Source organism: Xiphophorus couchianus, chromosome 11 (genome assembly GCF_001444195.1).
Source record: "Xiphophorus couchianus chromosome 11, X_couchianus-1.0, whole genome shotgun sequence".
Taxonomy (NCBI): Eukaryota; Metazoa; Chordata; class Actinopteri; order Cyprinodontiformes; family Poeciliidae; genus Xiphophorus; species Xiphophorus couchianus.
In genome coordinates, this window is record NC_040238.1 from 13,393,639 (window position 1) to 13,405,719 (window position 12,081).

A 12,081-nucleotide genomic window follows, 5' to 3' on the forward strand; every position below is an offset into this window, starting at 1 on the left:
GTCAGTGGTTAATCTGTCATTTATTTTGCGTCAAAACTATTCATTTATACACTCAATAACCAGAAAATTCTATTGTTTCTTTTTTTTTATTAACGTATATTTTCTTAAATAGTGCACACAGTCACATAAAGACAATTGGAGAGGAATAAAAAAATGATTTCAAGTTAAATTTGTCTTTTAAATATGTCTTCAAAATTGAAGATATGTTTTACAACATAGTAGAAATGTTTACAGCGTTTGTTGTTTGTTCTTTCGGTCATTACAGACAGCATTATTTTTCCGTTGGCACAAAAACACAACCAAAATGTATGTGCACAATGTTGCACTGGAAAAAAGTAAAATAAAATAATTGTTACTGTCTTGCTGTAGCACACTGTGTCAGCCAAGTTGTATTTTCCAGCATCAGTCAATGTAAAATATACATTAAAATCAGACGAGAACGTAAAAGTCAGGATTTGGCTTTCTACGAGTTAGCTCAGATTACAAGATTAGCCAATGCTAGCGAGCTAACATAAACTTATATCCTAGCATTAGCTAAATTTAGCTAATATGCAGAGACTAGCTAACTTTTGATATATAAATGCCAGTTTATTGGGTATTTGTAACTTTCTGTCCGCCGCTCTGGGAGACAAGCAGAACCAGAAACTGCTGAATCTTAAACTGCTTTAAATCTGCAAGTAACATTAAAGCTGTCAGGGGTTTTTTTGTTTTGTTTTATGTTTCATGTGGAGAGATAAGAAACTTTGTGTCAACAGCGTTAATGTGTAGCTCTCCAAAAAACTGTCCCACTTCACATTTCCTAAGTTTCAGGTACAGGAAAAGCTAAATGCAAAAAGCAGTCCTAAAGAATTTGTTAGCAATTTACATATATTAAGTCATTAATTGTGTAGCAATAAAGCGTCCATTTATATATTTATAGATTTTTCTTATATATTTTCTTATTTGGTAACCAAGTTTATTATCATTTCTCATCTTCAGATTATTGGTTTTCATTTCCTAGTTTCTTCAACTCAGTAGATATCTGGCATAAAACTTAGCCTTGGCTTCACTAATGTCCCCGTTTTATCCCCTGTAATGATGCGTATTAACTGCACCTAAAACAGTTTGGGACAGAATGCCAATGTGCCTTTGGATCGTCTCAGAAAGCCTTTGTGTTCCTCCTGATGAAGCCCCTCTTGTTACTTTTGAGTCATATGCCTTCAAACTACTAGATTAGGCCTACATTATAATGTTTACGAGGACATTTTACTGTCTCGTCCTCTGAATTTACATGGTGGCCTCATCTAGAGGAGTTATTTCTCTATTCATGAATGCCTCCTTTATTCGATGAGCTTCAGCCACTTACACTTGATATACTTATTTGTGGTTGACCTACGCTGACTGGGTGGAGGGGCGAAACTCAGGCCACCTGCCAGACCGACCACAGAGTGCCCAGTGTGATGCTGTAGGCGATCACGGCCACTAGGTAGACTCTGAAGAGCAGCACGTCCAGCACGTAGCCAACCTGGAGCCACTCCTTGGCGATTTCCCGACACCGGTCCCTCTTCTCCAGGAACTGCCGAATGGCCGTCACCTCTTGGAGGATGTTGTCCATGACGGGCGGAGTGTTGTCCCTGGATGGGGCCAGGCGAAGTCCAAGCATTCCACCCTCTCTGTCTTGCTGGCTGAGCCTCTGGCCTATCTCACAGGTGTGGTGGAGGGAGCACTGGGCTGCAGAATGAGACAAAGGTGTAATCTTGTAATTTAGCCTCTTACACCTATGAAGAAAGCGACAGGTTAGGAAGAAAATGTTAAAGCGGCTCAACGATTGGTTCTTATTTCGCTAGATCTGACACATTGTGTGGAAGTGTGGGGTAGAACTTAAAATAGAGATGCAAAATTTTCAATGTCTAATGATTCGATTTCGAAGTTAAAAGTCACAATTTGAAAAAAAACATTGATTCAGAAATTATTTTTAATTCAGAAACCATTTTTTCTATTTAAACGATCTAAAGATTCTGTTTTAGGTAATGTGACTGACAAGAGGAAAAGACAGTGTAAACAAATAGAACATTTAGAATGGACAAAAAGCCCAGAGTTTTTAGATTAATATTTTGGGGGGAAAAAATGTAACCTGAAAAGTAAACATATGCCAGAAAAAATAAAAAAATGTTGAGATCTCAGAGATTTTCCAGAAAAAAACTCAGAAATTTTTAAGTTTAAGAAACCTAGAACATTTTCAAGTTTCTTCAAGAAAATTTCTGAGTTTTTTCTAGCCAATGTTCTGCCTTTCTACCTCTAAAACTCAGAAATTTAATTTTATTTATTTAGACAATTTCGGAGATTTTTTTGGTGGAGATTTATTCTATATTTTTTCTATTTACATTGGCCCAAATACGTCATTGTTGTCTTCTGAGCTTATTAGCTAACTTTCTTTGAACGTGAATGGGGGGGATACTATAAGTTTATGCTTCTTTCTCCTCTGTTTCATTAGTTATTTCTTTTTTTCTTTTTTTTTTCTCCGAAGAGTTTTTGCGGCGCTAGTGGCTCGTATTTTTTGTACAGTAGGCAGACAGGAAGGAGGGTGAGGAGAGGGGGGAAGACATGCGGTAAAGGTCGTCGGGACCGGGAGTCGAACCCGCGACGTCCGCGTCGAGGACTAAGGCCTCCAAACGTGGGGCGTGCTAACCCCCTGCGCCACCACAGCACGCCCCATAGTTATTTCTTTTAGTTGTTACAGGAACTGCTCATATTTATTATTGAGTGAATGAAAGGCAAAATAAAGTGAAATAAAATGAAATTGATTTAAACTTTTATAGGAGAGGCGATGTTGATAGCCATCTATATTTTACCCGTCCCGTAGTTGTTTTCCTTGGAGTGGTCCAGCTCTGAAGCCTGAGACGACAGCCTCGCACAGAAGCGGTGCTTTTTGTGGATGCAGAAGAGAACCGGAGCTCTTTCCAGGACCAGGTACTTCACCCAGTGGGGGACGGGTGGCTGCAGATCCTGCTTGTGGACCAGACGAACAATCAGTACGGTTTCTGTTAGGCTGATCACCAGGAGAGCCATGCAGACCACGAAGTACACACCTGCAGGACCAGATAAGAGCGCAAAGATTGGAGGTTTTGGAGATACAGTACAATGCAAGTTGGTTTCAATATGATGTGAAATGAAAGACCTCTACTCTTTGCCATCTGGCTTTGCTTCCCCTGAACTTCCAATGTTTTGACACTAATGTTGGTCAAATCCAAAGATTACTGTAAACATAGGTCTTCCACAGGTTTCAATCATTTTGAAGTTGACACGCTATGTGATGTGAACATATAATATGAAATGAAATAATACAATATAATGTGATAAGATACATTACCAAGTTAGGTGAGATACGTGAGATGATATAAAATAACACAATTTGGAACCATTTTAACCATGGGTTTGTAGCATCTCATTAGCTTGCTGCACAGTAAGGAGTTGCATTTGTAATTTCTGTAATGCTGAAAATTAGACTTTTGTTTTTAAAACAAAACACATGCATTCATTATTTCCCTGTTGGGTTTGATACGTGGTTGTTGTCCAAATTCAATATGATACAGTAAAAATCTGAAATAATACATAATTTGATGCTTTTTGATTTGATGTTCTTAAATATATAACACAGCAACTTAACACAACAGAATATTTTACAATACAAAATAAAATAGTTTTGCATGATATAGGATTTGCAATAATTTGACACCCGACAGTATAAAATAATATAATAGCATAACCTGATGCAATTTGATTAGGTTTGATGTAACAGCCATATGCACAGCCATATTGAAATATTTGACATGAGACAATCTGATATGATTTGAAATGAGACAGAACAATTCAATATAAATAATTCAATATGCTGCATTACAATACTGTCTGAGTAAATTAGTTTTGGATATGTACTGTTCACACACAAAAACAACAACAAAAAAACTCAGAATGATGTAGCAAATCTTTAGAGATAATTAAATAGTCTTTTGGTTAAATGGAAACTCCTTTTAGACTTCGTGAACCCCAATCACCTATCAGCGGCGTTCCGATGGCCGTGGCAGGCAGAGTGTCAGACACGATGATGAGGAAGACCGAGTAGCCGAGCAGCAAAGTGATCTTAAAGGAAACTCTCTCTCCGCTGTCTGGAGGCAGAAAGAAACCAACGATGTCCATCACCATCAGGAAGACGCTGGGCAGCAGCAGGTTCACCGTGTAAAACAGCGGCCGCCGTCGGATCACCACCTGGGGAAAGCAGCAGCATGTTAGGCTGAATAAGAAGTCTATTTAAACTTTGATTTGTTACTAATTTACGGTTTGAATGTGTGACCCGAGAATAAGTCATCCATCTGGATGAGCTCCGAACCCAAAATTCATCCGAATGTGGAATGCAAAACGTAAAACAAGCAAGCGTCTAAAAGATTTTTGTCCTGTTTGGTGTTTCCAATCTGATGAGAAACATTTAATATTTAATCTCAGTAGTTTTTCCTTGCACACTTACATGGAACTTCATCTCTGCGTAGTAGTCGTCGTTGTCCACGCTGAAGATCTTGTAATTGGACAGGATGTGCAGCAGCTCCCACTCTCCCTGGTTCATGAAGACGCTCTTGTCGTCCCGGAGCTTCTCGGGGCTTCGCATCAGGGTGATGTTGATGTCGTCGACTGCAGATCAAGCACAATGTTTGGAGCAGCGCGAAGCAGGCCTGACAACAAGTCGGCTCTCATCCACCCCCTCCGCTCCGTGAGCCTAAACCACAGCAGGAGGCGCCAAACAAAACAACAGCGCTTCTGCTCGCAACCGGGATGCAATGTGTTGCTTTGGAGGTGAAATCTGTCATGTTCTGTGTTTTTTTTTTTGTCTCTTAAAAGATTTGAGATTTAAATTTTAAAGCAAAATGAAACAGATTTCATGTTCAAAGAAAACACATACAGCATCTCAATAAACAGAGCACTGCAAAAACACAAAATCCTGCCAATTATTTTTGGTCTACTTTGTAGTGCAAGTATCTTGGTACACTTGAAATCAGATAAAACTTACTTACAAGTAACTTTTCAGCAAGATGTAGGAGTTTGTTTCAAATTAATAATTTATTAAGATTGGTGAAAATGTACTAGTTCCACTTACAAAATTGAAAAAATGTCTTGTTATAAGTTTAGAATAACAATATTTATTCATATCAAGGAATTATTCACTTAAAATAAGTTAATATATCTTGCGGAAAAGTTACTTGTTAGTTTTGTCTTATTTTAAGTGTACTAAAATATTTACACTACAAGTCATACCCAAAATACTTGGTGTGATTTTTTTTGTTGTTGTTGTTTTGCAGTGAATATATTTTCTGAAATTGTAGCATCATTCTCTATTAGATTACTGCAACAGTTATTCTGTTGCATTTGATGTCTGTGTGTTTTGGGGTTTGCATCATTCGTGTGTTTGCGGCGCATCACATTTGCACCTCTGAGCCTCCATAGAAATCATCATTTTAAAACTGCATTTTATATTTACTCTGGTTATCTTTGATGCTAACATTAGTTTGATGATCTGAAACATTTACGCAAGCAAAGCAAAGCGAAAAGACAAGAACTTTGCAGAGAGGCCCGTCTGTGTTTGTACAGCGCTGGTATTGTTATGACTGAAGGTTTTCAGATCTCAGCCAAGCAATTAACATTTTGTATTTCCTCTGTGAATAAATGGCGATTTACTGGTGTGGAGCCAGCTCTGGAAGGTGAGGCTGCATTTCTGGACGTCAAACGGGAAGTTGTAGATGTTGAGTGTGCAGGCGGTGACGACCTGGATGGGCTTGTAGTTCTGCACCAGACCCTCATGTGTAACGTAGACGTAAGGAATATCTGGAGACTTCCCCACATCGACGCTGCCGGTCACACACAACAAATGCAAACCGTGTCTGTATGATCACATTCAGTGCAGTGGAAGGGCCGAAGTGAAGGAAATCTCATACAACTCGTTGATGAGAATGTCAGGAACCCAGACGTTAGCCGTAGGCAGGGAGACTTGCTTGACTTCATCAAAGTCCTCCGGGTTCCACACCAGGAACTCATCCGTCCACGACTGAAAGATTCAACGCCATAAATGATCAGTTTTCCAACAGTACGCCACTTGTTATAGTGCATAAAACAAAGAATAATAACCTGATCAATATAAGCAGACATAACCACTGTTGAAAGATTGAAATTCTAAAATATTGGGGGAAAAAAGTACCTAATCAATAAGAATAAAAATTTACATAAAAATTACATTTTTATTTATGATGAAATCTAAAACACTAGAGCACTGAAACAGTTAATTCAGATTTGGATCACATAAAATAAAAAAACACAGATATTTTGTTTCATCTGAGGGGCCGACTGTGTTGGAAGTTTTTTTTCCAATCTCTAGAGATTAGGTCAATAATTAAAACATTGTTTTTCACAAAATATCAATAAGTAGTTATTCACTTGGACTATGGCTGGACAATTAATCAACAGCAATATATATCACAATAGACACATCATCAATATCAATGGATAATATGTCTGAAAGAATTTTCAATAATTTCACTGAACTCCCATTCAGAGCCGCACAGCATTCTGGGGGATGTAGGCAGAGGAAACTTAGCAACTCACTCGCTCTTTGGTTACCTAGCAACAATCTGTTGAGCAGCACCAGTATTGCTACCGCGTCTCATAATGTTTTTAAAATAATAAACAATGGCGCGGGGTGAAAAGGTCACCAGTTTGGCAGGATTTCAGATATTTATAACAGAAAAACTAATAATAATTATCAATATCCACTGATATGAAATGCTCATATTGTGGTACGTTTTTCAGCCATATTGTCCAGCCGTAACTCAGACGGCTTAATAGTCATTGCTCTTACCTGCCTGTACCACACATACGTCGTCAAAACCTGGTTCTTCTCGTCCTTTAAGATACAGAAATAAAATCCGTCACGTTGCTTAAGTGCCAGTAAGACGTTGATCTGCCCAGAGACATTCCTGAACCACCGACCTGTGAGCAGAACTCACCACATTGAGGATGGAGTAAACCATGAGGTCTATGGCAACGATAGTAGACGTCCTCCAGTCCTTCACAGGTCTCACTCCTTTCTTATATCCAGCGCTCAGGAAGTCAGCCAGCCGCACCAAGGTGGCGTTGGCAAACCTTCCAGGGCTACTGGGCGGCTTTTTAACTGAAAGACGTCAAATTATTCACGTTCGCATGTGAATCAGCAGGAAGGAAAAATGCTCTTCACATTAGAACAGACAAAAATAAATTACATTCCCACCAGAGGCCTGTAGCAACCGTGGTAATCCACACATGAACAGAAAACTTTGTCCACAAATTATGTTATGTGTTATAAAGTGGAATTCATGCACTAAATATATGAAAAAATAAAGCTAAGAATAGAAAAATGACTGAAATCTGCTTCCTTCCTAATAAACTCAGCTGTTTTAGACATAAAAAAGGTTTCTTGTTACCAATATATAGTATAACATAAGAAACTAAACATAATGATGCCATTAAGTACAGACATACCTTTCATCATTCAAATGTACCATTGAGCACCACTGGGGGCATAATCTGTTTGTGCAGAGAACATAATCTCACCATGAACCAGCCACCCCAGCTACTGATCTCAAGAAATTTGGGGGCATGCTGTGGTGGCGCAGGGAGTTAGCACGCCCCACGTTTGGAGGCCTTAGTCCTCGACGCGGACGTCGCGGGTTCGACTCCCGGTCCCGACGACCTTTACCGCATGTCTTCCCCCCTCTCCTCACCCTCCTTCCTGTCTGCCTACTGTACAAAAAAATACGAGCCACTAGCACCGCAAAAGCTCTTCGGAGAAAAAAAATGGAAAAAAAAAAGAAATCTGACAAAGGAATAATCTGTCTATTTATCCATTAGCAGATCCAGTTTTTCCGTGAAAACAGTAAGAGATTCACTCAATCACCACGGCTTATGTAGGCATTCACTGCACAAGACTCCACTGCTGAAAAAAAAAGCATGCTAAAGCTTCCTTAAAGTTAGTTGCGGAACATTAAAACAAAACCAAATCTCAACTTTTTGGATATGCTTGTTCACACCATGTGTAGAAGGAAAATTTCATTCCACCTAACCCTGAAAAACCACAATAAATGTGACGTTTGAAGGTGGAACCGTCATAGTATAGGCAGAAGGATGGAGGAGCTGAGGAATGTATAGGACTGCTCTTCATAAGAATCAAATAACAAAACCGGATATTTTTTCAGTGAGACAAATGCAGAAAACCTTCGAGATCTGATGAAAGTTTGAGTGGAACAATTGGTCACGTGAGTAATAATGCATGTCACCAGTTTCTCCGTTCAGGAAACATTTTGATTCTGTTATTGCCAACGAAAGCCGCTGAGCGCGGAACACATTTCAAGCTCAATGCTTTTCCCTCGCTGACATTTCACTTTATTTCACCCAACTTACGGACTCATTTGTGTTGATTTCTTTGTATGCGTGGATCTCTTGGGTTGCTAGAGACTTTCAGAGTGGATTTTATGTCAGCAGCCTCAACACAAAGAAAACATTGATGCTTTCACTGCTTATTGTTTTCTACTTCACACCAAAATCAACAAAGGACATTTTATTCTGCTAACATTCACTCGCTGTTGTAAAAGTGTCAAAACAGTGAAAGCGTGATCTAATATAATTCTGTTAATATGAATAGAAAGTATTAAAGCCTTACTAATTCTGTTACAATAAAAAGTGTAATAACTCCCTAAATTTCTTCAGTGTTTTTGCCACACTTGCATGTTTTAGATCCTGAAATAAATGTTAATATTTGTCAAATATAACCATAGTAAATATGAAATACAGTTTTTAAATTATGTTACTTATTTGACTGGATGTTCTCCTTGTTGAATGTAATCAGTTATTATCAAAACATTTTGGAGCTTCACTCAATTTTGCAGCCCAAAAACCTTCTAAAGGCAGACCTGTGAAATCAGAAAATCTGTCAACTAAAACTTGACAAAATCAGAAAATAGGCTGAAAAATCTTAAAGCGCCACTTACCGGAAGCAAGGTCAAATTAATTGCTTGTACTTTTAGGGGACTGTCTTTAGTGAAATACTTTTGGTAAAACTTAAACTGCAAGTTAAAAAAAAAAAAATCCCAATATGAAAGTTCAGCTAAAACTTCTGAACGACTTTTACGTGCATTAAACGTGATGAACACACTTACAGACATCTTACAAACATTTGTTTAAATTTTACATTTTATGAGTTGCAGGTTTTCCCTTATGTTGCTTTAAGGTCAAATTTAAACCCCAATTTGTTTCCACAAACAGCAAAATGAGTAGTAGTGAATGTTTTCTAAAGTTAAATTTGAGTAACTTAAACTATATTAATAAATATTTGCAAAACAAAACAAAATACCCACCTTGTAACATTCTTTCGATTTATTATTTATTTACAATCAAATAATAAATCACAAGTTATAGTAAACTAATCATTTGTACTAGTTTAAATTTGTCCTTTTTGTCAGTATTTTGGGGCAATCAACTGTATTTTTGGGAAATCAAACTTTGTTGAGCAATAATTTTGACTAGTCTGAGCATTTTCAGAAATTAATTGCATTAGTTATATCTGAATAATTTCATGCTATTTAGACATGCTCATTTATTTACTCAACAGACAAAGATGTGCTTTTAACAATTAGAAGAACGTGAGGAGAGTGGTGCGGACAGCAGAGAGGATCATCGGGGCCCCCCTTCCCTCCATCCAGGACATTTCATCCCAGCGCTGCGTGTCCCGAGGCCGAAACATCATCAGTGACCCCTCACACCCCCACCATGGACTGTTCTCCCTGCTGCCCTCTGGAAAGAGGTTCTACAGCATCCGGTGCAGGTCCACCTGGTTCCGAAACAGCTTTTTCCCACTTGCCATCAGACTGCTGAACTCTTAACTGGACTGCACTTAAAATCTGGTCTCCACTTTATACCTTGCACATGTACAGAGCTAAATAACTTCTATTTTACTGTCAGTCCTGCACTTTATATTTTATATTTTATATTCATATTTTATCCTGTATTTTATTTTATTCTGGAGTAACCTCACAACATTGGAACCTCAAAACACTGTCCTGAGCCGTATGCAACGAAATTTTGTTCTGTATACACCCTGTGCATGCAAAATGACAATAAAGTCAGTCTAAGTCTAAGTCTAAGTCTAAAATGACCTTTGAGCATTCTGCGACTGAATCTGGCACTTTAATCGTAGGTCGGTGTTAATATTTCAGTTTTTATAGTGCATTAAAGTAAAGTGTGGCATACCTGTGCAGACGGTAGCAGCTCCATGGAGCAGCAGGTAAATCAGCGTCGTCCAGCCCGATGACAGCCTCATGTTCTGAGCCGACCCGGGTCTCTGTTGCTGTGATGGCTCTCCTGTCGTTCTGATGGAAGACCTCGGGACGCCCGACTCCCTTATCCTCCATTTCCATCAGCTTCACGCATCACTTCACCCACTTCCACTATGACACCCTGTTAGCGTCAGTGGGCTGCGGAGGGCGTATCCATGTGAAGCCCCACCTCTCCGCTCCATAAAGCAGCAGCTCACTGAGGTGACTGCAGCAGAAAGTCCATTTAAAGATCATACTTCGTGTCTGAGAAATGACAGCTGGAGCTGAATGACATGAATATCAACTAGGCTTTTAGGCAGGATTCCACTTCATCTGCTGCTGCACAATTAAAAGTTACTTTTTTACCCCAGTTGTTTTATGACATTAAAAAGTAAAATTCATCATGTCTCATTTTTTCTGCTCCAACGGTATTTTTGGCAAAATACTAAATATTTCCCATAGAAAAATTGCTTATTTTTTATTTTTTATTTTTTGCTCCCATAAATAAATATAAAGCTCAGTTTTTGATACTTTAAGTTATTTAGCACAGGGCTTCCCAAACTTCCCCCTCCAAAGAGTATTAACCTGTGGCTGGGGACCCCCTCTGTAAACCCACAGACAATGCTACAAAACATGTAATGAAACATCAAGTTTTAGAAAGTTTTTTTGTTCACTGTTCAGTCATTTTTGCATCCATTTAGCATAAATTCTGCCTGAAATCATCTGATTTTTAGATGGCCAGGAACTCTGTGGCAGAAGATTTCATCAGATAACACATTATGAATTTATTACCAAAAAAATTTACTTTTCTCTCTCAATGTATGTAATATTTGATATTAATCGGATAAAATGTTATTTTGTCCCCCACAGTTCTCATGGTTTTTGCAGCACAGCTGGTTCCTTCGGTCATTTCCGTGTCAGAATTTCTTTCTATTTCTTGCCAGCTACATTAGCTTGTAGCTTGAGGAACAAAGCAGCTTCATGAATTTGACTGACAGCCAATCAGAAAAGGACCATCAGAAATAACCTTTAAATCAATTAATTGAACTTACTTTTTTGTGTAAAAAAAAAAAAAAAGAATAACTGAAAACCAAAATTGTAATAAAATCTTAAGATTAAAAAGAATTATGAGATAATTTGTTTGTGTGTTCTGCTTTTTTTTTTCCTCTCATCTTTCCTCCAACTTTCTGAGGCCGCCACAATGAAAAACACTGATTTAACTGATGCAGGAGAAATCTGCCAGGGAGAAAAAAAACTTCAAGAAGATCTTCCACATGTGTGTTTTCTTAATTTTTCAAACATCTCTGAAGATGGAGCATACTATCAAGACTTTTTGTTGATTTTTAATGTGTGCATGTCACAAAGGAAGTCCCACCGACTAAAATTATTATCTCAGCATGAAGAACATTTCTGTCACCTAATATTTTGACTGAAAAATCTCACGCCTATGAAGTCGAGGTTTGGAAATCGGATCCTCGAATGCAACTCTCCTGCAACTTTTTGATGCATCTCTGCTCCAAAGCACCTCGATCAAAAAGCTGAATTATCTCCTTGGGTTGTCAGCAAGTTTTGCCAAGGCCTGTTCATTAACCAGTCATTTGACTCAGGCGTTGCAGCAGGACAGAAGCTGAAGTATTGTGGCACAGCAGGACTTGCAGGACTTGCAGTTGCAGAATGGCTTTTTTGTCTTACAAAAGGCAAAACATTTTTAAAAAAA

At 38.4% G+C, this 12,081-nt stretch overlaps 1 protein-coding gene across 1 annotated transcript; it reads right to left on the bottom strand.

Annotated features, from left to right (window-relative positions):
- Positions 1–247: 247 nt before the first annotated feature.
- On the bottom strand, positions 248–11,175 carry htr3a (5-hydroxytryptamine (serotonin) receptor 3A). Its single transcript, XM_028030777.1, has 9 exons — positions 10,300–11,175; positions 7,026–7,189; positions 6,878–6,922; positions 5,961–6,070; positions 5,704–5,873; positions 4,502–4,662; positions 4,035–4,245; positions 2,832–3,068; positions 248–1,710 (listed from the first exon to the last, which is right to left on the bottom strand). Exons 1-9 carry the CDS (start codon positions 10,367–10,369, stop codon positions 1,400–1,402), a joined length of 1,479 nt encoding a protein of 492 aa, XP_027886578.1. The 5' UTR covers positions 10,370–11,175; the 3' UTR covers positions 248–1,399.
- Positions 11,176–12,081: the final 906 nt, after the last annotated feature.